This window comes from Schistocerca gregaria, chromosome 9 (genome assembly GCF_023897955.1).
Source record: "Schistocerca gregaria isolate iqSchGreg1 chromosome 9, iqSchGreg1.2, whole genome shotgun sequence".
Taxonomy (NCBI): domain Eukaryota; kingdom Metazoa; phylum Arthropoda; class Insecta; order Orthoptera; family Acrididae; genus Schistocerca; species Schistocerca gregaria.
This window is the reverse complement of record NC_064928.1, coordinates 214,653,200-214,680,422: the sequence shown is the minus strand read 5'-3', so window position 1 is coordinate 214,680,422 and position 27,223 is coordinate 214,653,200. Positions and strand designations below refer to the sequence as shown.

Below are 27,223 nucleotides of genomic sequence, written 5' to 3'. Positions count from 1 at the left end.
TGGCAAGGTGACACCATTTCATTTTTTCTCTCCTCCCCTATCCTTGTCACGACTCTCCTCCAAAGGGGCGATTGCGGCCTTAGATCCAACAAGGAGGAATTAAGGCTGCTCTTGGGATCGCAACGTCCACTTGTTCTCTACCTCCAGGAAACAAAATTGCGTCCTTACGACTGCTCTGACCGCTTGCATTTCTTTCCGGTCTGCTTTGACCTCCCCCCCCCCCCCAGGACGGCATAGCATCTCATGAGGCAGTTATGCTGCTTATCCAGGATGACATTCATAATCCAACCATCTCCCTGACCATCCCGCTGCAAGCTGTTGCAGTCCGCATTTTCTTTCCTCACTTCACCTCTTCCCCTCCGACCAGAGGTTCAAGTCCTCCCTTGGGCATGTGTGTGTGTTGTCCTTAGCGTAAGTTAAAGATTGTTCAAATAGTGCGCAAGTCTAGGGACCGATGACCTCAGCAGTTTGGTCCATTGGGAATTCACACACATTTGAACATTCACCTTTTCCGTGTGTACCATTTACGTCCCTCCATCATTTGATGTCACCAGGACAGACATCCTCCAGCTTATTGGGCAAATCCCTCAGCCCTTTCCTGCTGCTCAGTGACTTTAATGCACACCATCCACTTCGGGGCTCTTTGAGGACCAGTCAGATGCCCTCTTGGCTGACCTTAATCAATTTAACCAAAAATGTTCAAATGTGTGTGAAATCTTATGGGACTTAACTGCTAAGGTCATCAGTCCCTAAGCTTACACACTTCTTCACCTAAATTATCCTAAGAACAAACACACACATCCATGCTCGAGGGAGGACTCGAACCTCCACCGGGACCAGCCGCACAATCCATGACTGCAGCACCCTAGCTCAGTTTAACCTCCTTTGTCTTAATAGGGGAGCACCCACGTTCCTTTCAGACTCCACACATTCTTATTCCCATTTGGACCTCTCCTCTTGCACTGCCCATCATCTTGAGTGGTCCGTTCTCTCTGATACATATTCGAGTGACCCTTTCCTATGTGCTGTCCGTTTGCTGACTCCTACCCCACCCACATGCACACCCAAATGGCAGCTTTCTGAAGCTGACTGGAGGCTTTGCTCCTCCTTGGTGACCTTCGATGAACAACATTTCCCCAGTTCTGATTACAAACATTATCCTTACGACCGCAGAATGTTCTATTCCTCACACTTTATCTTTACTGCGCCATGTCCTGGTCTCTTGGTTGACTTAGACGTGGCGCAATGAGATTCGCGTGCAGTGATGTGCCCTCCGCGTTTTCAACCGTCATTCTACATTGGCAAACTGCATTCATTATAAAGAATTACGTGCGCGGTGTCGTCGAATTCTTTGGGATAGCAAAAAAAGCTAGCTGGACTTTATTTAATGGTTCTTTTAATAGTTACACTTGCCATTCCGTCATGTGGGCCAACCTCTGATGCTCTCTGGGACCGAGGTCCATTCCCCAATTTCCAGCCTGACAGTATCCAGTGATGTCATAGTGGACCCTACTGCTATCTCCAACATCTTGGACCGCTATTTTGCGGAGATTTGGAGCTCCACCCACCAACACCCTGCCTTCTTCCCCTGGAAACAAGTGGGGGAGGCTTGGGCAATACTCTTCTTCCCCACTGTGGGTCCAGGGATTAGAATAGGCCCGAGGTATCCCTGCCTGTTGTAAGAGGCGAGCAAAAGGAGTCTCACACTTTTCGGCCCTATAAGTTCAGGTCCCTTTTTATGGTTTGACCTACCACTTTCCAAATTCTACAGAAGTGCGGGCCATATGGGAAAGGACGCCTAACATGGTGCATTAGTTATCCATAGTGCCCTTAGATTCGATCTCCTGACAAAACTATCTCTACGAATTTCTAGTGGTGCATTGGGTTTCTTCCACCATCTTTACATCTTGGGCATGTTGTTCTTCCGTTCACTGAAACTACAAAATTCCTGGGGCTCATGTGCGATAGGAAACTTTCTTGGTCCTCACATATCTTACGTGGTCACCTGTTGTACCTAGTTCCTCAATGTCCTATGTTTCCTCAGTGGTACTTCCTGGGGAGCGGATCAGATCACCCTCCTCCGTTGGTGCTGGTCTCTTGTCCGTTCGAAACTAGACTATGAGTGTTTCGTTTATGCATCCATCCATCTTACGCAGTATCAAAGCAGTCCACCATCATGGCACCTGTTTGGCCACTGGTACCTTTTACATTAGCCCAGTTGAGATTCTGTATGCAGAAGCTGCCAAACAACGGCTGTCATACTGCTGTGATGTTCTCCTTAGCAGATATGATTGCTGTTTGTATGCTGTGCCTGGCCACACATTCTGTGCCACCTTCTTCAATGACTCCTTTGACCACCGGTACGGGACACATCCCTCTTCTCTGTTACCTCCTGGACTTCGATTTCAGCTATCTCTCCAGCAGCTTAACTTCATGCTACCTGTCACTTCCCCAATGGATGTGAGCCGTTCACCGCCTTGGCTTCATACGGTGGCCAGTGTTCACTTTGAACTTTATTCGCTTCCTAAGAACACTACTTCAGACTTGCTTTATTGCCATTAAGTTTCTCGACCTTCGCAATAGTAGCTTTGTGTACACTAATGGCTGTTGGACTGACCATGGTTGGGTGTGCCTTCGTCATTGGCACTAACGATTTATGGTATTGGCTTCCGGAACAGTGCTCAGTATTTACACCGGAGCTCTTCGCTTTGTATCAGGTGACAGTCTTTAATTGTGTCATTTGCTCCAACTCTCAGTGCGCTTCAGAGCCTCTGTGTGCTGTTCACCGACCATCCCTTAGTGCAGCGGGTCCAGGAATGCTTTCTCTGCCTCCTGATGAAGGCACTCTGATATTTGTGTTGGTCGCCGGTCACCCCAGTCTGAAGGGAAACGAGGCCACTGAAGCTGCTACCAAGGCTGCGGTCCTTGTACCTTGGCCTGCTAGTTTTTCCATTCCCTCCAGTGATGTCTGTGTTGTCGTCAACAGGTGGTGTCACTTTGGCATCACCACTGGCTCCCTTCAACAAGGAATTAAACCTTTCCCAGCGGATTGGCTGACCACCTCTTGGCCATCTCACCACAAGGAGATCATTTTAGTAAGGTCAGGTATTGGGCACTGCCTTTTTAGCCATCGTCGTTCATTTAGTCCTGATCCCCCCTCTACTTTATGCCCATTGTCCTCCGTTATTGACAGTTCGCCATATCCTGATGGAATGCCCATTTTTCAAACCGCTTACTTTCTAATTTCTGTTTGTGGTCTGCTTTATCGTCCATTTTAGCGAACGACACGTGAGCTGTCAACCGCGTTTTATTTTTTATCTGTCGTAGCAATATGGTGAAGGACATTTAGTCTTTTGTTTAAAGACCTCTGTTGTCTCTATGGCATATTTATGGACCTTTCTCCAAGTCTTGTTTTAGCTGCCTTTCCCTTCGTTGACAGGGCTTAATGTGTAGTCGCTTTTAACTCCTTCATCTTAGTTTGCTATGGTTTTGACAGGGGCGCATATGAACTTAATTGTTTTTGCGCCCTAAAAACAAAACAAACAAAATGAACATCTGTCAGCGACTACTGGGCTGTCATGCTAATGAAAGTGAAACGTTTTCTAAATGTATCATCATAGGAGACATTTTAAGAAGCCATCGATTCAGTTTCGATCAACAGCTGAAGGAAGCAGTGCCTACATGGCTTACTGTAAAACCCAAAACCATTTTTGGAGGTACTGGAAAACTTGTGCAATGTTGGACCAAAGTGCACTGAAAAGCAGGGCGACTATGTTGATAACTATCAATAAAAATTTGTGCTCTTCTTGTAGTAAGTTATAAAAAAAGTGGCGGATGTTTATTGACTTACCCTTGTAAAAACAGTTCATAAGAACAAACTATAAAAGAAATTCCAAGGGAAGAGAAATGAGTGTTTTCAACAAAAAAATTGATGATTTCGCCTATTCTTTGAAGGGTAAATTTAGAGAATCTGTATCCAATTAGGACAGCATCAATTCTTGAGGATCTATTGAGCACCTAGCATAGAGAATATGAGAGCAGGGGACGTGCAGAGTCAATATGCGAATGTAATAGAGCTTAAAATCAAAAATATTATTGAATCAAAGTACCATCTGTTGTAAGCTGCATATTTGATTACACAATATATGCTGAGCAGCCAAAATGTGGCTGCCTCATTAATGGCGTGTTAGTCCACCTTAGTAATGGATGGCATGGCATGCATTAGACAAGTCCTTTGTGGGTTTCAGCAGGTATGCAGCACAGCATTACAGATGTATTCTGTCAGCTTCAGATCAGGTGCATTCCATTGCCATGATATCTGTGAGTTCACTGTCATGCTCCTCCAACCTCCATGACAAGGATCTGGCCTTGTGGCATGGAGCGTAATCCTGATGCAAGATTTATCACTTTGGGGAAGACATAAGGCATGAAGGAATGCAGGTGGTCTGCAGTAATATTCACACGGTCACAGCTGTCATGGTGCGTTTGTTTACTACTACTACTACTACTACTAATAATAATAATAATAATAATAATAATAATAATAATAATAATAATAATAACAGACAAATGTAATAAAAATTGCATAGTCAAGGGAAAACACACTAAACAAGAAGATAACTTATTGGATAACCACATTGACTGCATAAAAGCGATGGAAAAAACAGATGCCTACAAATATCTAGGATACAGGCAAAAAATAGGAATAGATAATACAAATATTAAAGAAGAACTAAAAGAAAAATATAGACAAAGACTAACAAAAATACTGAAAACAGAATTGACAGCAAGAAACAAAACAAAAGCTATAAATACTTATGCTATACCAATATTGACCTACTCATTTGGAGTAGTGAAGTGGATTAACACAGAACTAAAAGCACTCAATACACTTACAAGATCACAATGCCACAAATATAGAATCATCACATACATTCAGCAACAGAAAGATTCACATTAAGCAAACAGGAAGGAAGAAGGGGATTTATCGATGTAAAAAACCTACATTATGGACAGGTAGACAATTTAAGAAAATTCTTTCTAGAACGAGCAGAAACTAGCAAAATACACGAAACAATCACTCGTATAAATACATCAGCTACAGCATTGCAATTTCATAACCATTTCTACAACCCTTTAGATCCCATAACATAAACAGATACAAAGAAAGTAAATTGGAAAAATAAAACACTACATAGCAAGCATCCGTATCACACATCGATCAAGACGCATCCAACACATGGCTAAGAAAAGGCAATGTATACAGTGAGATGGAAGGATTCATGATTGCAATACAGGATCAAACTAGAAACACCAGATATTACAGCAAACATATTATTAGAGATCCCAATACCACAACAGATAAATGCAGACTTTGCAAACAACAAATAGAAACAGTAGATCACATCACAAGCAGATGTACAATACTAGCAGATACAGACTACCCCAGAAGACATGACAATGTAGCTAAAATAATACATCAACAACTTGCCCTACAACATAAACTAATAAAACAACATGTTCCCACATACAAGTATGCACCACAAAATGTACTGGAGAATGATGAATACAAATTATACTGGAACAGAACCATTATAACAGGTAAAACAACACCACATAACAAACCTGACATCATACTCATAAATAAAAAGAAGAAATTAACACAACTAATCGAAATATCGAACTAAATACAACAAATATACAGAAGAAACCAGGGGAAAAAATTTGAGGAAGTCAACGACATGTGTCATAAGGATAAAGTTGACATTATACCAATTATACTATCAACTGCAAGAGTCATACCACGCACCGAGCGAGGTGGCACAGTGGTTAGCACACTGGACTCGCATTCGGGAGGACGACGGTTCAATCCCGTCTCTGGCCATCCTGATTTAGGTTTTCTGTGATTTCCCTAAATCGTTTCAGGCAAATGCCAGGGTGGTTCCTTTGAAAGGGCACGACCGATTTCCTTCCCAATCCTTCCCTAACCCGAGCTTGCGCTCCGTCTCTAATGACATCGTTGTCAAGGGGACGTTAAACACTAACCACCACCACCATCATACCACACAATATCCACCAATACATCAACGCAATACAGCTAAAGCCAAATGTACATATACAACTACAGAAATCTGTAATTATTGATACATGTTCAATTACCCGAAAGTTCCTAAATGTAACGTAACATATACCGTACAGTTAAAAGGAAGTCACGCTTGATCAAGGTCCGCATCACTTTCCATTTTTAACCAGACGTAATGTCTGAGAAAGGAAAGAAATAATAATGTTCCCGTGGAAGAACAGGAGAATGTCCCCCATAGCATAAAGCTGCTACAAATGGCCTTTGTCTGTGGTGCAATGTATGTTCCAAGCAGCCACTTACCTGGATGACGGCATATCTGGATGCAAACCGTTGACTTGGTGGAGGAAAAAAAAACAAAACAAAAACAAAAAAAAGAATGAGATTTTCACTGTGCAGCAGAATGTGCGCTGATATGAAACTTCCTGGCAGATCAAAACTGTGTGCCCGACCGAGACGAGGCAGAAGTAAGGCTGTGAGTACAGGGCGCGAGTCGTGCTTCGGTAGCTCAGATGGTAGAGCACTTGCCCACGAAAGGCAAAGGTCCCGAGTTCAAGTCTAGGTTGGGCACACAGTTTTAATCTGTCAGGAAGTTTCAACACAGGGTTCATCCAACTGAGTGACAGGTTTCTGTTGAACCACAGCCCAATTTCAATAAACCCTACTCACAGCAATCGTTAACTGATAATGTCATCATTAACGTGGAAACACGTAGAGGTCATCTGCTGTGTAGCTCCATTTTTAACAGTATTTGCTAAACTGTGCACTCTGAAATACTCAAGCCTGCATTAGCATTGTACTCTGTTGTCAGATCTTTGCTTATTCTGCTCTACAGAATTGGCAAGCGTCTGACCTTCACATTCTACAGCAGGCTGTGAACATCTATACTCACAGTTCCACCATCCTTCAGCCACTTTCCCTAGGCGCACATGACAGTAACACACACAGCCAACAAGGTTGCTGTTTCCAAGGTGCTCACACCCCGGCACTGGGTCATAATGACTTTGTCAAAGACCCTTAGCTACAAATGAAGAGAAACCTTAAGGATTTTCTACTAAATTGACAAATTACTTAGTAGAATTAAATGGTAATATTTGTTTGACCTAGTCCATATCCATGAAGGCCATTTTGGATATGATCTGTGGAAGGAACATGAACAGATCTCCTTTTTGTAAATATATGCTGTGTATTCTTCAGTACCAGTTAGGATAGATCAGTAAAGTTGCCCTTCAGGTACAGAAAAGCTTACATGCATTCATACACACGGCATCTGTCATCTCCTCAGCACTTGTGGACAGCACTGCGATGACCATTGTCTGCCAGTAACTGTCACCTGCAAAGTGCAGAATAAATGGTCTTTGGGGACTCGTTGTTCTTTGGATTGTTCTCATGGACTTGGGTTATGATGTCCATGTTGTGATTTTCTGTATTGTTTTTCTTGTGTTTTGTGTAATTATACAAACCTTAATAGAAGTGCCTGATTGAAATAAGTTGGAGTTTTCTGTGCATGGCCAGTCACTATATTCAGAAAAGCCACAGTACTATTGACCAGTGGAACAAAAAGTATATCTAATATAATCCTACACTGTTTCATTCTTTGTCCCTTCATGTTTGAAGCATATCTTGTTTTACTCCCTTTATTCTTTTTATGTCTTTGCTAGTCTTCCTTTGTAGCACTAAAATTCACTAACTGTGCCTCATTAATTCATTTTCCTACACTGTTAATTTTTGTAAATTTCTCTCCATTGTCAGAAATTTTCCCCATAGAGTAATGTGTTCAAATGTGTGTGAATTCCTAAGGGATCAAACTGCTGAGGTCATCGGTCCCTAGACTAACTTATGCTAGTAAGAACACACACACACACACACACACACACACACACACTTTGCCTGATGGAGTACTCGAACCTCCGGCGGGAGGGGCCATGCAATCCGTGACAAGGCACCTCAAACTGCATGGCCCATAGAGTAATATAATTTGCACAATAGTCCTTTAAAAGCATTTCTCTTAACACTTCCACAATTTTTTAATCTACAACTGGAAATTTATTGTATTTATAGATACTCAACACACAGTCTACTCCTTGCAAAGAGCACCTATTGAACCGCCAAACTTGAAACACCCATCTGCTGGACTGACTTCTTCTGCTGTTTCACTCCATGGAAAACTGTATAGCAGTTCGGGATACAGTTTAGGGATGGTGAATAGAAACTGTATGGTACCACCTCTCCTCTTTCTGACCAGATGCTAGAGTTGAGACTTTAATCACACCAGAGTTCAAATAAATTCTCATGTGCACCACTTCGATAAAGTGTTAAAACTACTGTCTGCTTTAGTACTTTTAACAGTTGCCAAAAACATAGTATGAAAGTAAAATTTGTAATTAGAGTGATATTTCTGTTTCTTCACAGGCAAATTCTCATCCAACTACAAGATTACCATCGGAGCAGACTTCGCCCTGAAGACACTGCAGTATGACCAGAACACCAAAGTCAACCTCCAGTTGTGGTCAGTATCTCTCTCTTTTTCTCAGTAGCTTCTTTATTTGTTCTACTTGCCCATAGCACTGCTTACTGTATAATATGCCGAGGGGGAATGGGTGGGTTGGGAAATGTGGTTGTCAGAGGTGATTGAGTGTAACAAATACAATGAAAATATCTGCATTTATAGCTGTGATTCAGTTTACAATGGGACCCTTCAGCAAGGATAGTCATATTGTGCTAATCCCATAGGCTAGTGGGATAGGTGCCCAAAATTAAGATATTTTAAAGGAAAATATTTTAGTTAAAAGTCAGAACAATAGAGACACAGGTAAATTCAATTTTATTTCTTTATTTTTCTCATCAGTCTTTGGAAGGGCATGATATGACCCATTGCAACTTCCTCTCATCTGCCAACCTCTGTCTCACAGTAGCACTTGTACACAATGTTCCAATCTCTGGTTCCCCCTACTGATTTTACACCCTACTGCTCCCTTTAATACAACGGAAAGTTAATCCCTAATGTCTCAACACATATCCTGTTATCCATTTTTTCAATGTTTCTACACTCTTCTGTCTTCACCAATGCTGTGGAGAACCACCTCATTCCTTACATTATCTGCCCGTCCAATTTTTCAACGTTCTTCTGCACCACAACATCCCATTTGGTTTGTTTATCTTATTTTTCAGTTTTCCCACAGGCCACAATTCACAATGATATAGTACTGTGTTCCAAAAGTACATTCTCAGAAATTTCTTCTGCAGATTATAGCCAAGGCTTGATACTAGTAGACTTCCCTTGGAGAAGAATGCTCTCTTTGCCTGTGCTACTGTGCATTTGCTGTCCTCCTTGCAGTGTCTGCCATATGTTACTTTGCTTCCATGGTATCAAATTTCCTTCCCTTCATCTACTTTGTTATCTTCAATTCTGATGTTAATTTTAACAGTACTCTCATTTCTGCTACTTCTCTTTACCCTTTCTTTCATTTACTCTACATTATGTGCTCAGGAACTGTTAATTCCATTCAGTATCTCCAGTAATTCATCCTCACTTCCAGTGAGGGATGGCGATGTCTTCAGTGGATCGAACTGATATGATGTGTTGAAGGTTTTTTTCCAGGCTGGCAACTGAATGTAGCAGTGGAATGGTAGGTACTGGACTGCAGTAGAGTAAGATTTTAATATAGTGGTCATTTTTAGTTTCCAGAGGTCTCCACAAAGAAAATTGTGGGCTATCTTCTAAAAAACATATTGCAGTTAATTTCATTCAGTTAAACCAAGCACTCTGAATGAACCATCAATTGAAACTAAATAAAAAAAATATATTAAAGATCTTGACCATTAATGTTACAGCTTGAACCAACAATAGAATAATGTAACACACTTCAGCCACAGCTTTAAATACTTGATTATTAGCAAGGTTGACAGACAGACAGGTTTCAAAACAAATAAGAATTCCTAATATGATCCTCCGTATCAAGGCACCCAGTCAACACACCAAGCAAGCTCAGGCCTGTACATTTCATGTGTGTGCACTGTACAAGTTAGAAGTACTGCTAGTGTCAATGGGCCACTTAACTAAGAAAGTTGCACACATCCTATACACTTGAATATACAAGGAATATGTCTCCATGGACATAAAAACATGAAATGATTGCCAAGCATAATTAGTAATGAAGCTGTGTTTGGCAGTACACTCAACTTCACAATCTGAAGGCGCAAATATCTTCAGTTTATGTAACATCAGTGCCTAGTTAACTCATACTTTCCATTGATAGACTTCTACAAACTAATTGGAATGCAAACTGATTTTTGACAAGAAAAGCCACTTAAAACCATGTTCAACTGAAATACTTTTAATAGTGCCAAAGCATGAACAGGGACAGTACAATCAAAATGGGCCTCTCACAGAACAAAACACACTGGCTCAGATTAACATATAAAGATTGACCAAATCCAACTGAGTCCTGCTGCACAGATGATGTGGCTGTATATCACCAGCGCATATGTCTGAGTAACCAATAGGCAAGTTTAAACCTTGGCTAGCAGAAAACTTCAGTGCAACAATGTGACACGCTGCCAGACCAAACTGTTTGAAAACAACTTTTCTCTTGGTGCACCACACTCCAATAAACAGAGGGTAAAACCTGTCCACTGCAATGCACGGCACCCCTACACTCTTCTACACATCGTATACTAAAAAAGGTATAGTGCAGGATCAGTGAAGACACCCCCCCCCCCCCCCCCCCCCTCGTACCCACTGTGTGGTGTTAAAATCCCCACTTTTGTCTTCACACGTGTCCTATCGGGCTGCAGTGAAGGCCATCATGTCAGTGTGCAGCAACATAGTATTTTGCCGCTCTCCTCGGGTATTGATAAGAACCACTGATTGGCTCACTTAACATAAACACTGACAGAAAAATAAAATTGTGACACCAAAAATAATTAATGGAGAGGAATGAAATTTTGGGACTATATTTGTCTAGCTAACATACTTCCGTGATTAACATTGCAAAATCACAGGTTAATGTAAGTGTGAGAGAAGCCATCCCAAATATGAAATTTTTGGTACATTCATAACTGGTGTAACTGCCAGAATGTTGAAGCCAGCATGCAAACGAGCATGTACAGATGTCTTTTGTCAGCGGTATGTGGCGAGTATGACCCTCTTGGAAAACACTCCCAGGAATGCTGTTCATGAATGGCAGTACAGCTGGTCAAATCACCTGACAGGCACACAAATCTGCAGTCAGGGTGCATGGGATAACCACAACAGTGCACACTGAAATCACTCCCCCCCCCCCCCAAAACACACACAAACACACACACACACACACACACACACACACACACACACACACACACACACACACACACACACACACACACAACGGGCCTCCTGTTAACCAACACACAGCCACCATTGGCATCGAGGCAGAACCAGTTTTCATCAGAGAACTCAACAGCCTCTACCCTGCATCCCAATGAGCTCTTGCTGGACACCACTGAAGTCACAAATGATGGTTCTTTGGGGTTAGTGTATACACGCTACAGGGTGTCTGTGAAGTAAATGATTGGTAACAGTTCATTTTCTCACTGTGGTACCAACTGCTGCTGCAGATGCAGTATGTTTAGCCAGAGCTATACACTGAACACGACGAACTTCCCTCTCAGTAGAGCCTCACGGCCATCCGGAGCCGTGTCTTCTTGCGACCGTACACTCTCGTGACCATTGCTGCCGGCAATAGCGTGCACTAGCTACATTCCTGCCATGTTTTTCTGCAATATTCTGGAAGGAACATCCAGCTACTCATAGCCCTATTTGATGACCTTTTTCAAATTCAGTGAGCTGATGATAATGGGGTCTTTGTTGCCTTAAAGGAATTATTGACTAACAGCAATTCGCACCGCACCTAATCTCAAAGGTGACTATTGCTCCTGACTGTTACAGCTTGTATTTAAAGCAAACCTGATTTGCATCTTTATAGTGGTGCCACTCTTACACAACTCAAATGAAATTTGAACAGATATATTTAACTTTAACACATCCATTTCCATTTTTTAATTTGCTAACCTGCCTGCCCAATTAAGGGATCTGACATTCCACACTCCAGTCCTTAGAACGCCAGTTAGGTTTCTCCTAATAACATCCTCCTGGGTAGTCCCCGCCCGAAGATCCGAATGGGGGACTATTTTACTTCCAGAATATTGTACCCAAGAGGACGCCATCATCATTTACCGATACAGTGAAGCTGCCTGTCCTCAGGCTGTAGTTTCCCCTTGCTTTCAGATGTTCACGGTATAATCACAGCAGGGCCAGATCAGCCCCTGCAACTACTGAAGAGGCTGCTGCCACTCTTCAGGAACCATGCATTTGTCTGGCCTCTCAACAGATACCCCACCATCGTGGTTGCACCTATGGTACGGCTATCTGTGTTGCTGAGGCATGCAAGCCTTCCCCCTAACAGCAAGGTCCATGGTTCATGGGGGGGGGGTTATGAGATTAGGAATAACACAAAATTGAGTGTTGCCTGCAAACCAAAGAGATAGAGAAGATCCAACGGAGAGCAGCGCACTTCGTTACAGGATCATTTAGTAATCGCGAAAGCGTTATGGAGATGATAGATAAACTCCAGTGGAAGACTCTGCAGGAGAGACGTTCAGTAGCTTGGTATAGGCTTTTGTTGAAGTTTTGAGAAGGTACCTTCACCGAGGAGTCAAGCAGTATATTGCTCCCTCCTACGTATATCTCGCGAAGAGACCATGAGGGTAAAATCAGAGAGATTAGAGCCCACACAGAAGCATACTGACAATCCTCCTTTCCACAAACAATACGAGACTGGAATAGAAGAGACAACCGATGGAGCTACTCAAGGTACCCTCCGCCACACACCATCAGGTGGCTTGCGCAGTATGGATGTAGATGTAGATATTATCTTTCAGACGTGGAAACATGCCTACCAACTTTCGTTCATGTCGCACAACTCCCTCTAGGTGTTGTGATCCCCCCTCCCCCCAATCAGTATAGATAAGAAAGTATAAAAACAGCAGGTAGTGGGTTGTGGCATGCTACTTGTGAAGCAGTAGGTACAACGATCGAGGAAGGCATTGATGAATTGCAATGCTACTTCCTTAACAATGTACACAATGGATAGCCATCAGTTCCACTGGGCTGGGAATGCTAGCCCCTTGGCTGCTGAGCAGTAGCTCATGGCGGCAACAGCTGCTGCACATCTGCATGGGGTGGAGTGTTGTGGACTGACTGCACATCGTGGTCCACGAAAGCTGATGAATGACAGTGGGATCGGGCTTAAATGTGATGCTACCTGCCAACTGCACGATGGTGGTGCATTAGTATATTGTGGAAAAGCCCCTCACGGTGGGAATATCTGGTAAGGTATTGGCGTCTTTCCGAACGTGGTCGGGTGCTAAACTGGCTTAAGTCACCAGAGTGGTTACTTGCTGTAACTGTTCCGTTCCGTCTGTGCACTTAGTCTGATGTAACATCTCAATCGTCCGGGCAAAGGCTGGCACGATGTCCCCCCATTTCCGTGTCCAGCAGCTTCCTCTGCTCCAGGTATTGGGTTTCTAGAATATTCTTGCATCCAAAATTTTAATCCCACTCCTAAACATATATGTTCTGTCGCACAGCTTAAGTACGAGAGAGGCAGGGGCGGACAGCCTAAGTCAGCTGCCCTGGCACAGAACTAAAATGCAAGAGAGTGAGGTCACAAGCGAGTCTCTCCAGGTATGATGTCTCTCTGCCACAGCTTTGGATGGGTTATCGAAAGAGTGTTAGGCTATGCTGCAGCCCTAGGATTCTGTACTGGCCTCAGACACTGGTCCATCAATTTGAAGGCTGTTGATTGGCATGTGTGCCCCTCTAGAATGACTGGGTATGGGAAGAAAAATCTTAATGAGGAAGGGAAGGTTCATAAAAATTATTAATTTCTAAGGCACAACATTGTGACTGACAAATAGGGATGGTCCTATTACAGGCTTACATAGTAAGGGGTAACAGAATGATATTCCAATTTGCTTTACATTAACTACATTAATTGAAAATATAAATTACAAATATAAAAAAAATTTGCCTGTTCTTCACAAGAGCCAGGCTGTTGGTATTGTTATTCCTGGTCTGGTGGCCGTTGATAGCTGACTTTCACAGATCTGCCTGTTGAATATCTTAACATAACTAACATGAGAAGGGGACTTGGGGAAAATACTACAAATAATTTCTGCAATTATATATTGTATGAGTAGAGATGTCAGTGAAGGCAAAACTATATTTTGTACATAAATGCTGAAAGAGAAATTGGAAAGAACAATTGTTCCAAAACCTCAAGGAATAAAAATTACTGCATTGACTGAATTTTGACCAGTTCTTGTTTGTTTTATATATTATGGATGAAAACACTGAAGACAATGGTGTAATATTCCACAGTACTTGTTTTTTTTTCTTTTCTTTTTTTTTCCTTTTTTTCTCTTCTTTTTTTTCCTTTTTTTTCTCTTTTACAAACCAGTTTTCAAGTGTTACGCCATCATCAGGTAGAGGAATATGTGTAGCTGAGAAATTTTTGTAGAATCAAATATTTTAAACTAGAGCACATACAGAGTGTCTCAGTTCATTTCCAAAGATGACAACTACGACTTAAGATGAGCGGAATTATTTCAGTGAAAATGCTATGAAAAACTATAGAACTTTGATAAAATATCTGACACATTAAATAATGAACTTGAACTTGACAATTAATTAAATGACTTTTTCCAAGGAAAAAATAAACTGAACAATAATCTTTGGTGACATGTTCCAAGTGAGTGGCTGAAAAAATAATCTTGCATTCAATAGGTCCAGTATTCCACACAGATAAGATATACAAGTGAGATTAGGCAGGTAAATGAAGCATTTTGCTATAAAAAAGAAAAAAAGTTTTTAACAGGGCAAGTGAAACTTGTAGCTGAAATGACGGAAAACAGAGGTATGTCAGTAGGAGGGGTTATTTATCATCCAACTCTTATGCACCAGTTTCCCTTGGGGACTAAGTGTGATAGCCAGAGTTTATCAGCAGCTGTCGTGTTCATTTACACATTCTCTGTTAATAAACAAACATCTTGCAAAATCTTCTTGTGAGACCTTGTTATTCTTGCTCACTTGCCACATATTTGCTTTCTATAGCTATTTCTGGTTACTGGAACTGGAAATAAAAATTATTTCAACATAGATGTTGGATTCCTGCCTGTGATTCAAAAGTGAATCTTACATTCCACTGCAAACAGGTTACCAGCACACACCAGGGATGAAATTTCCTGCTATTAAAAAATGGGGTAACAGTGTAGCTTATTAGCCACTCACTGGAATTTTTATCAGACTATTTAACCTTGGGGATGTATTTCAGTCAAAACCTCACCAATACAAACTTTAGCAGTAATTTATCCAGTACGTAGATGGCAGCGACAGCATGCCCTGAAACTGGTAGTTTCCTAGGTGCTTGATATCCTCATGGTAGACAAAAATGAAAGCCGAGTAGTGTGAAAGCAAGAAAAAGGCCTCTTTCTATTATTATTCTGCTTTTCTACTAATATACTGTCATCCTTACATACAGTATTAAAAAAAATAATCTAAAAGCATTTCATGCGATTAACAGTGCCAGCGTATTAGCACTATTCATACTTGACTGTTAGTGCACTTTCATACTAGTGCTATGCAATTACTGCTTCTAAATGTTCATGTATAGCTTCACTGAGTACTTTCCTTCATGGTCAGATTTGCAGAGTGCACAATTCGTGAATGAGTACGGTAGTAGATTTACTCTTGCAGGCAGTTTGTTGCACTGACATGATATTTTTTTCAATGTGACCCCCTAAGAGTACAAAAAACACCATCACTAGATAAATGAAATTCTTCCACACCATGCTGACATTTTAGCAGGGCATTAAAATCTTAGATCAGCTGTAGTTGTGTTTGTAAACAGTGGCTCAGTACATATATCCCAACAGACTTAAATAAGTAGCTGTTACATCCATTTCTAAAAATTAAGATGATATTGATTTTTTTATATCAGTTTTATTCCTCAAATATTTTTCATAATTTTATCAAGCATAAAACTGAGACATCAACAGCCACTTTTTAATATCTTTTTAATATCTCCAGCTAATGGTAGTTTTGCGGTTTCATCAGCAATTGAGGGGGAGGTTTTTTAAAACAGTAGCCATTTTTTAAAACGGTAGCCATTCACCATGGTAAAATGCCAGGGAGAAAAGATCTAAATGACAGACTGCCAAAGATACCAAAACGAGTGTCGCCCTCCCCAATGTTTGGTACCAAGTGTCAGTTTGAGTTTTGAGATAGATAAAACAGCCTTGAATGTTGACACAAACAGTGGCCTTATGATACATTCAGCTCGTTATCTTACATTTGACATGACGGCAGACAACCACAAGTTTTGATAAATGTGACTGACCAGATAGTGGGCGACCATGTGGCTGCTACCACAAACAGTCCCACAGAGACTTTGCTAATGTTTAGACCTAAGAGCAAATTGTAGGTGCACTTGTGTCCACTGCCAAATTTGAGAAAGAATTTTATATAAAATAAAACACTTTGTAATGTAAGAAACTGACTTGATTCATAATTAGTGCAAAGAAAAACATTCAATTTTTCATTGTGTGCTTGACTTGACTGTTTAGATGTGGTTGGGAGTGAAAAAGTTTCCTATATAGTTATGACCCTTACCAGTTTTGGGTAAGATTCATGTGATCTGTATACCCTTTTGATCAAATTAAATTTATGGGGTAAGGGGAACTTGTCTACCAACTACAAGGTGATACTGTGATGATGATGATGATGATATAAACTTTCAGGGATAATGGTGAAGGATGAGTATACGAATTTGAGGTAAGTGACCTCTGGTCTGGAAAATAGAGCTGAATGTTATAAATGAAAATCTTTCTGATAACCGTGACAGTAGACCTCTCTACAGCAAGCTCTATGCTTTCTACATTTTGAAGTGTGGTAGTATAGAACAAAACAGGAAAAAAAGTCCAGGAAACATACTGTCTAAAGTGCATGCCTCGGAGAGCTGGGAGCACTTTTTCATCTTCACTGCCATGAAACACATCTCTTCTACTGAACAAGTGCTTATACCTCTTAAGATACACATTTTAGAGCCTGTGCTTACTAGACACCTTTCCTTGTTTTGTCCACGCTAAGGCTGTTGGTAAATATCAAAGTGCCAATATTGAGTGCCATTTTTTGTACATATTTATTTGAAGTTGTTCTTTTGAGATTGTAGAAGAACATAATATTACTTTCTCTGTGTGAAGGAGTCTTACTACTTTTTGAGTCTTCGACACATCCAATCTTCTTCTTTGACTGTATGAAGCAAATATATGTGCCACAAAAGTAGTAGTCCGACTGCACTAGGGGATGATGGTGTGAATGGAATAACAAGATTTCCTACGTGAAGAAACAGCGCACCGGTTACGTTAAAAAACAGTTGCTGAAAATGATGTACAAGAATCTAAATGACAAGATTTGTCTCTGTGGTGGGTGGAGATGTGTAAGGGGACACTAATAACAGAAATTGCAACGTTCAGCTTCACCTGCAATTTTGACAATACAGCCACCAGGTCGCTGGCATTGTAGAAATAGAAAAAAGTGAAGTCGACAGGAAGTGTTTCGGACAAATTCAATATGTGATTACAGTGACGGGCTCATCGGACACATTTTACTGTGCCACTTACATGCAATTACCAAAGTGGCTATTGCCAAGTATGAAAGTGCATTATTTTCCCTCAGTTCTTGCTCTAATGGGGATAGGCAGGCTGCTGGTTCATTGATGTACAGCATAGCTAATAATTAATCAGTCGATATTTTCTTTTCGCCACGTATATGCAACTTCAGTATTGTTCTTTTATAGGCAATTAAAATTATTAACTATCTTCAGCATTTTTCTATAAATTCTTTACAGTCTTTTCTGCTTTTCATTTCAATCTGCAGCTGTTGATTTCTTATCCAGACACAGGACCCAGTGCTCAATTTCTTGCATTCAGAAACTTTGCCTGGCTGCTTTTTTTATTCTTCAGCAGAAGAACTGAACAGGCCTTTTCCCTGAATTTGTATCTCTGTCAACCCTGCTCCCATTTTCTGAGCACTATTTTCTATTATACACAATATTTGCACATACTTTTGAGTTTCTTTTCCTCTTTCCTGGTGGGCTTTAATCGGGATATTATTTCCATATTCATACAGTGTCTACTATCTCATCAAAATTTTAATATAACAATCCTCTAAGACTATAGCACAAATTTTACCATTATTTCTACAGCAGCAGCATTAATTGGGCACCAAAATAGCATTGCTCATGCAAGAGGCATTTGCTGTTTACTAACATTGATGTAAGGGGCCACATGAAAATGAGACATGTGGAAGAAAAGTATAAACTGTTTATTAATTCAAAAGCAATTGTCATACATGTTAATACAGTTATACCATTGAGTGACAAGCTATTCAGTGACTGTGATGAAGTATTTGCAGATGCCTATAAATGGCCATGAAATATCTTTCTCAAAGGCTCCAAAAACATGGAAATCACATAGAGAGAGATTGGAGGATGTCAGGGCTTCCCAGCTAAATTTCTACAGCATACTCGAGACAACCATGGCAACATATGGTGGGCATTATCCTGCAACAGAATTATGCCATCTGTCAATATATCTGGGCATTTTAACTTGACAGTGCACTTCAGTCCTGCAGATTGTGGACATTCTTCACAGTGCTGTTCTCTGGCTGCTGATATATTTTTTTTTTTCTTTATTCCTGATACTGTACTGATTGCAAATAGGAATATATGTTTTACTGTTGTCTTTCTAATGAACAACCTAGTTTTTAGGATGTATATGTTTATTATAGTGAGCACACTTGTTTTTCGAAATAGGCCGTGGTGTGATTCCTATTATTTAGGTCCACATACCAGATTTTTGATTTCATAGTTCAGATGTGAGGAAAACAAGACACTGTATGCAGGACAAAAGTATCTTTGCAAACCTTGCTAACACACTGCTTAGAGTCAATAGCTGTGTCCCATTCCAGCTGGCCTTGAACAGATAAACCAAGGACACTTAAATGTAAACTTCATTTTGGCCGTCTTGAAACTTCATTCATGATCATGTTTCTGGTAAGCTCCATGTTGTCTCCCTACAGGAAACCTGGTCTATGTATTGCTGTAATGTGTAATGTATCTTGGGACTATCTGGCCAGCAACATGCAGCCTGCATTGGCTGGCCACTTAAAGTCCAATTTCTTTTAGTGAAGTTAAGGACTTGATATAACATCCTTCAGTGCTCCAATTTAGTTTAACTTATATGCAAGAGCTACAGAGTATTCTGTGATTCAAAAGAGTAAATCTGACACGTTTTGTTGTGTTTATGGATTGGTTGAAACTTAGCAAAATGGAATTGCGCAATTTGATATAAAGCCACTTTTAACATAAACATTTTTTTCTCTTGTGATCTATATTCCATTTGCAATACATATACCAAGCATTTGTGATATCTACAAATTATTATTGAAGCTCAATTGTTCAAAATTTTATTGACCAGAGCATAGTTCACAGTCTGCTAACAACAGCGTAAATTATTCATGTATAAACATTTTTATTTGCAGAAATATTCGAAACATACAATTCGAGAAAGCTACATCCTCCAACAAAATTTGACCCTCCAAATAATTCTTTGTTTAGAGTGACATATCTTATTTGAAAACCCTCATTCCAGACTTTCTAAAGAATATTTTGCCTGTTCAGGTGGTCAACTTAGTTCTTAAAAACATGAAAAACTGTGCAGTATTAACAGCAGAGTTGGTATATGACATTTCTGCTTTTAGAGGTGGCCTGGCCTCCTACCAAAGGCTTACCCTACCCCATCAGAGGCTGCGCCACCAATGAAAGCAGCCATGTCATACACCAATGCTGCAAACACAGCACAGCTATTTATGTTGTGACTCAAACCAGCTGTCCATCAAGATAAATGACCACTGCCAAACTGTTGTCAAGAACAAAGTTGACAACCTGGTGGTACACCATACTCACTTTCAATGGCTCTGCTTCACTACCATAGCCATCTGGATCCTTACCTCCACTACCAGCTTCTTTGAACTATGCTGATGGGAGTTATCCTTCCAACACAACCTCTCTGCTCTTGCAACTGTTCTGATCTCAATCTCGTGTAACCCACTGTCCCTGCACCCTCCACCCAACAGTTTCCCCACTCTACTGCCTTGTCATCCCCTCCAAATTCAACAGCTGTTAAAATTGTACCAACGCTTATACCCACCACCTGTCCTTCCCACATTCCTAGCTGACAAACTGGAGACCTCCCTCAGAGTGGCTAGCCACCAAGCACCCCCTCCCCCCCCCCCCCCCCCCCGTCAAGTCCCTCTCCCTGTCTTCCACCTCCCCCTCTCTCTACCCACCCCACACAACCCTAGCACCACCACAACCAGTATGGGCTTTGGTGTGTGTGTGTGTGTGTGTGTGTGTGTGTGTGTGTGTGTGTGTGTGTGTTTACACTCTACAAATACTTTCCTATGGCACTTATACTCAAACAATGTAGTGTGTAATTATTTTAAAAATTACTTGAAGATCCTTCTGATCGATAAATGCACTGTAAAGGAGGAAGAGGTGGTTATCTAGGAACATCATTGACCATTCAATGAATTTAGAAGGTAACTTTCAAATCACAAGAGACAACACCTTCAGTGATTGAAAAGTTCGGTTTTCCTTATCTCCTGTATAGCATACAGAAAAACAGAAGTTAAGAGTTATGAGCCCATCATACAAATTTTGTGCCTCAGGCCTTTATTACTTATTGATTCTCAGTAGATCATCCATGGGATTTACTGTTCACACAATGAGTACAACTATCAAATCATATAAATAATTACTGTGTATCTTAACTCCTTTAATGCATGGTACTGCAAAGAAGTCTCCTTAGACCATTAGACTATCCTAACATACAACAGCCCATGTAAGTAACACCTTGCAGAGCCAGGCCACATATATAAATGCCACTTAGGTCGTAAACACTAAATGATGAGGGTAGTAGCGAATGTAACAGTGCTCTAGCCCCCCTTACGTTGACAGCACTATCTGATGGCATAACAAACTGTCTACAAATGAATCTTAAAAAATTAAAATTATCTGTATGTTACATATAATAAATGTTAGCCAGCAAAATAAAAGCAAACAAGTAGACTATAAGTGAACATATCATGTGGTTTTCTTCGTAATATTTGCTTTATTACTTTTTGAATTATTTTTTTCTTTTATTATTTGATCTTAGAATGGTAACGGGTTTTGAATATAAATACAAACATTTAACATCATGCATGTCCCATTTTCAATAGTGTAATGAATTTGCATGGGATAAAGTAGTGCATTTCAGTATAGTCATAACTTCGCAACTCACTATTTCCACAATGTTGGCACTATTTTACAAAATTTTCACATGTAAATGATCGTTCAAGTACTGCTAACAACTCAGTTGAAGGTGCAACATTTGCTGTGACATGCTGAAGTGAGCACATATATTTACTTGTAACATGTTTTTTACTTTATTTTGCTGCACATTACTTTTTTATTTGAATATAATAGAAGGAAACATTCCACATGGGAAAAATATATCTAAAAACAAAGATGATGTGACTTACCAAACAAAAGCGCTGGCAGATCGATAGACACACAAACAAACACACAAAATTCAAGCTTTTGCAACCAACGGTTGCTTCTTCAGGAAAGACGAAAGGATGTGGGTTTTAAGGGAGAGGGTAAGGAGTCATTCCAATCCCAGGAGCGGAAATACTTACCTTACGCACGCACACGCACACGCGCACACACACGCACACACATTTGTAAAGGCTAAGAGTTTATCAAAGAGTTACTCTTTGCCGTGTGTGTGTGTGTGTGTGTGTGTGTGTGTGTGTGTGTGTGTGTGTGTGTGTGCGCGCACCTATACTGGCTGTACCCAGTTATTGAAAACAAAATAAAGACTGTGACCTAGACAGTGTTACTCAATCAAATAGAGTGGTCAACATTTTCCACATGATGAGCAGCTACATTAAACAAGTGTCATTTGAGTGATCTGGAAGGGCATATATGAAGAAAAGCTGAACCAGAACTGGTGGTTGGTTGACCTGAGCACACGGTTAATTTGGTTATGCTCTGTGAACACCCTTCTCCTGTGTTCAGTTTCTTCAAATGGAAAATCTTTATTTTTCAGTAATGTAGAGGGCTTCTGGCAGCTCCCAAAATGAACATTCTACATAATAATTGGATAATGTCAACAGATTCATCAAAGTAGTCTTAAACTGCCCTTTTGCACAATGTCAACTTCTTTCAACCAGTTCTCTCCAAGGCGGAGATAATCATAAAAACTTAGATCTATACTATCATTAAACAAATAGCTTTTGTAGTCACTGTCCTTAAAAATATATATACATTACCTGCCTCCATTAAAGATACAAAGACAGAGTTCGATTTGTCTGCTAGTGAATCCAGTAATGTGTGTGCTCTCCAAAAGAATACGTCCATCTTGTGAAAGAAATGCTCTTGTGGCAAACTGCTATTCTTCACCCCGCACGATGAAAGCGTTGTCTATCGACACTGTATTGAAACAGCCGTGTGTTACTAACTTACCTGCCTAGCATTTCCGAGGCCGAGGGATGCACGCCACGATTGTCGGGGAGTGTTTGGCCTGCTGACCTGACCTTCTGACTTCGTCTGTTTCAGGGACATTGGAAGCGAAGAACGGGTTCGGTACATGAACAGAGTGTTCTACAGAGATTCGTGAGTATACAGTTCTTTATTTTCTTTCACAAATATGAATTTTCATGTGTTTCAGGGATATTGCAGGTCATGAACGTTTTGGGTACATGACAAAGGTGTACTACAAATATGCGTGAGTACCAGTTTTTTAATTAATATTTCTCACAAAAGCACAAGTGTCTTGCACATCAATCAGAATGTATTGGTAAGATGCATGGTGGTCTACTGCAAAGCATGGATAGCAGACATAAAACGGAGATAATATTTTTGCTTCTATGTCAAATCTCCCCCCCTAAAATGCACTGTTGTTGTTGCTGTTGCTGTTGTTATCGTCACTGCTTCTTCATTTGAAGACCGGTTTGCTGCAGCTTTCCATGTTAGTTTATACTGTGCAAGCCTCTTCATCTCAACACAACTACTGCAACCTATAGTGGTCGGACAAAAAACAGGGAGAAATACATGCTCGAACATAGATGCAGATGCTAGTCGACCCTGCAGGTTGCGGGCTGTATTTGATCGTGAACGGCACCTGTGCAGTGTCCTAAATATGTTGCAATTGTCAATTGTGGTCATAACAGTATTCTGTGTAGTTGTCAGGTCATTATGTTGGAAATAAGTAAATCTGGAAGTGGGAAAATAGCTGGTGCTTGTATGGTGGATGCTCTCATAACCAAGGCAGCCAAAGTGTTTACATCACACACAGAGAAAGCCTAAAATCATCATCCAGCAAGTCACAACAGTGATGAAACTGTGTGTCAAGTGATCATAACAGTCAGTTATTGAAGACAATTATGACAAAAAATATGAGGACATCATCTGCTAAAATCATTTCAGAACTGGATGTCCCACTCGATAAACCCAATAGCACCAAAAAATAACTTGAAGGATAGTCCTTATGGAACTGTAAGACAAGGAGGAATTCCAAAACTACTTATCAATGATGCAAATGCCCATAACAGAAAAACTTGGTCTATGGAGCAAAGGAAGAAACTCATTTTGTCAGATGAGTCTTGCTGGACACTGTTTGCAACTTCTGTCAGAGTTTACACCCCACGAGTGAAATATGGTGAGGGTCTGGTGGTGATTTTTGCATCCATACCTTGGTACTCCATGGTCCCCATTGTTACACTGTAAGGTTGCGTTACTGCCAAGGATTATGTGACCATTTTCAATGATCAAGTGCATCATTGATCAGGTGCATCCCCTGGTACAGCATTTGTTTCCCAATGACGATGCTACATTCCAAGACGGCAGGGGTCCCTGTTCACACTGCTCACCTTGTCTGAGACTGGATCTATCAGCACAAGGATGACTTATGGTATCTCCCCTGGTACCATATTCACCAGATCTTGCACAGTTACAAGATCTCAATACTACTGAGCCTTTGTGGTCTACAGTGGGGAGAATGGTGCGTGATAGCCACCCATCTCCATCATTACTACCTTCAGGTTTACAGGAAGAACAGTATAATATGTCCTTGGAAACCATACAGGACCTGTATTTATCCATTCATAGATGACTGGGAGCTGTTTTTTCCCTTTTTTGAGTTTCCATAATTTTATCTATCACCTATAAATCCCCGGGTTCAATTCCCGGCGGGGTTAGGGATTCTGCCTGCCTCGAGATGACTGGGTGGTGTTGTGTTGTCTTCATCATCATCATTCATCCCCATTACAATCGGAGGAAGGCAATGGAAAACCTACTCTGCTAGGACCTTGCCTAGTACGGCGGTGCGGGTCTCCTGCATCGTCCCCTACGCTCCTCTGAGTATGCAGTCTAATAGTCATTATTCACTATAAAAAGCAATTCTAATACACACATTACATATCATCTACACACATGGACCATTGCGCCCTTCTATGTGGCCATTTAGTCATGGGCATATGTGGGAATAACTGTAATGTAAGGAAAAATGGTTATGGAAAATCAAAATATAAATCGGTTAGCAGTAGTGCACAGCACTGCACATCAGCAAAGTTTGCACTGATAAACTATATTGCAGTGACAGACATAACAAAATCTTTATTGTGTTAACAATGTGCCCACTCTTCCATACAAAACAGACCTTGCTTGTAACATAGCGAGGCAGATTACAGCGAGAAATATTGAGACTGTTCTGAAGAAAAATTTCAACACTCGTATGTTCTGCCCTGGAGATATGACACGAAACATTCTGCAGCATTTAAAATGCATGTCCTGCCTGAAAATTCACTGCATTCCTATTAACAGTTTTTTCCCCTCTGTAACTCTTTCGTTGCTGTAGCATTTTGTGTTTGGTGTAATTTTGTTGCTTGCTTTTCCTTTCATGCTTGCTTTCTAAACACCTTAACCTTATCTGCAACTCTCTTTCCAACAGAATTTGCTGTATAAACTAAAACCTATGTACAAATTCAAAATTGGTGACTAACCAGACAGGTATGTGGGAGGATCTAGAGCACTGGAGTGGGACTTTTCATTCTCAGTGTCTTATTTTCTGCAGTCGCTTTGATCTCTTCTTAGTGATTTCCTGTCACTTGCATTTTCCTTACTTTATTCTGAAATATGTGGTATCTCCAGTGATTTAACTCAATATGTAGGAGCTCTCATAACGTGCTATTATTACTGCTTTATGTGTATTAATCAGGCCATGACTCTGTTGTGTTGTTTACTTATAAGACTAATCTGCACTAGATAAAATAATTATACTTTATGAACAATAATGATATAGATGTACATCAAGCAACACAATCAAAATAAAAGTGCCACAAAGCAGCTTTACTTGGGAATGCCCTAGACGATGTGGTACACACCTATTTCACCTTGAGAAAAAGTTCCGCATAGTTTCTCTTCATATGCTTCAGTGTTTTGCTTGCTCTGGGTTAGAATATGGGTGAGCAGCCAGTGTTATATTGCAACTGAAGGTAATAGTGACAACTGGTCAAGTCACAAAGGCTGCAGGATTTCATTTATGTTGATGTGGATTACTTACCATGTAGACACATCTGCACTAACTATGCTTCAATGCTTTAAGATCTCAACTGACGTCTTTAAACACTTTTATACTTAAGTAGTGCTACTGACATTTTCTTACCTGCCTTTTGATCATATGGGCCCATAATACTAGAGATCATACAAAATAACAAGACACCACTGCAGGAAGGCATTTTTGTCCCGAGTGCAGGGGATTTGATTCCGTTGTTCCAAAGGGACACTTGTCATGGTTGTCAACTACCAAACTGCATATTTTCACCGCTCTTACTACATACACGGCACCACATTCTTCATCCACAGTAGGTGCAGCAGAAGTTCATCATAATCAAAATATGGTCCAGTCACATTAATTTGACCACCTACCATAATTTCCAGTGCAGACATGCAGGAGTGTCAATGAGTGTCTGGCAGGTACCCAACAGGGATGCTGACTCCAGTGCCGTGGACAGTGCCATGGCACAAACAGCTCGATTGAGGTGTTCGCACAGATTCTCGATTGGATTTTAATCCGAAGAGTTTGCTGACCAGGGAAGTACCGTAAACTCAACCTGGTACTCTTTGAACCACACGTACATTTCGAGCTGTATCACATGTTGCATTGTCCTGCTTATTGATGCCATTGTGCCAAAGAAAAACCAAACAGCATGTAGGGTTGGATATGATCCCCAATGGTAGATGTATACTTGTCTTGATCCATTGTACCTTCCAGAGTAACGACATCATCTATCGAATGTCACAAAAACATTCCGCAGACCACAATGCTTCTTCCTCCAGCCTGAACCCTTCTGACAATTTTTGCAAGACCATAGATGTCAATGGCCATCTATCTGATGGAAAATGAAATGTGATTAATCTGAAAAGGCCACCTATCACCACTCAGCAGACTACATGGTATTGGCATGCAAATACAAGCCTTTGCTGCCGATGAACAAGTCAGCGTGAGTGCATGAACCGGGTACCTGCTGAGGAGGCCCATACACACCAACATTTGCTGAACAGTCGTTGAGGAGACACTGTTAGTTGCCCCTTGTTTCATCTGGGTGGTCATGTGCTCAAAAGTTACCCATCTACTCACCTGTACACACCTCTGCAGCTGTCATCATCACAGTTGTCTCATCAATGGTTTTGGACAGTGCCATTTTGCGTGCATGGTACACTTCAACCATGGAAGCACACAAACTGTTTACAAACTTAGCAATTTCAAAAACGCTTCCACCCTCGGCGCAAAAGCCAATGATCGTACCCTTTTGGATGTCGATAAATTGCTCTATTTCTGCATTACCAAGGACTGTACTGTTTTCTGCATCCCAAACACCATTCATATACCTTCACTTCTATTGCTGTCACTTGCCACCTGTGTGTGTTTCTTGCA

General features: G+C 40.8%; 1 protein-coding gene across 1 annotated transcript in view; it reads left to right on the top strand.

Moving 5' to 3' along the window:
• Window positions 1–27,223, top strand: part of LOC126291963 (ras-related protein Rab-32-like) — a 384,077-nt gene that overhangs the window by 337,696 nt on the left and 19,158 nt on the right. Inside the window, exons 4-5 of the mRNA XM_049985719.1 lie at window positions 8,492–8,588; window positions 22,958–23,014. Coding sequence (XP_049841676.1) covers window positions 8,492–8,588; window positions 22,958–23,014 — 154 coding nt within the window. The remainder of the gene's footprint in view (window positions 1–8,491; window positions 8,589–22,957; window positions 23,015–27,223) is intronic.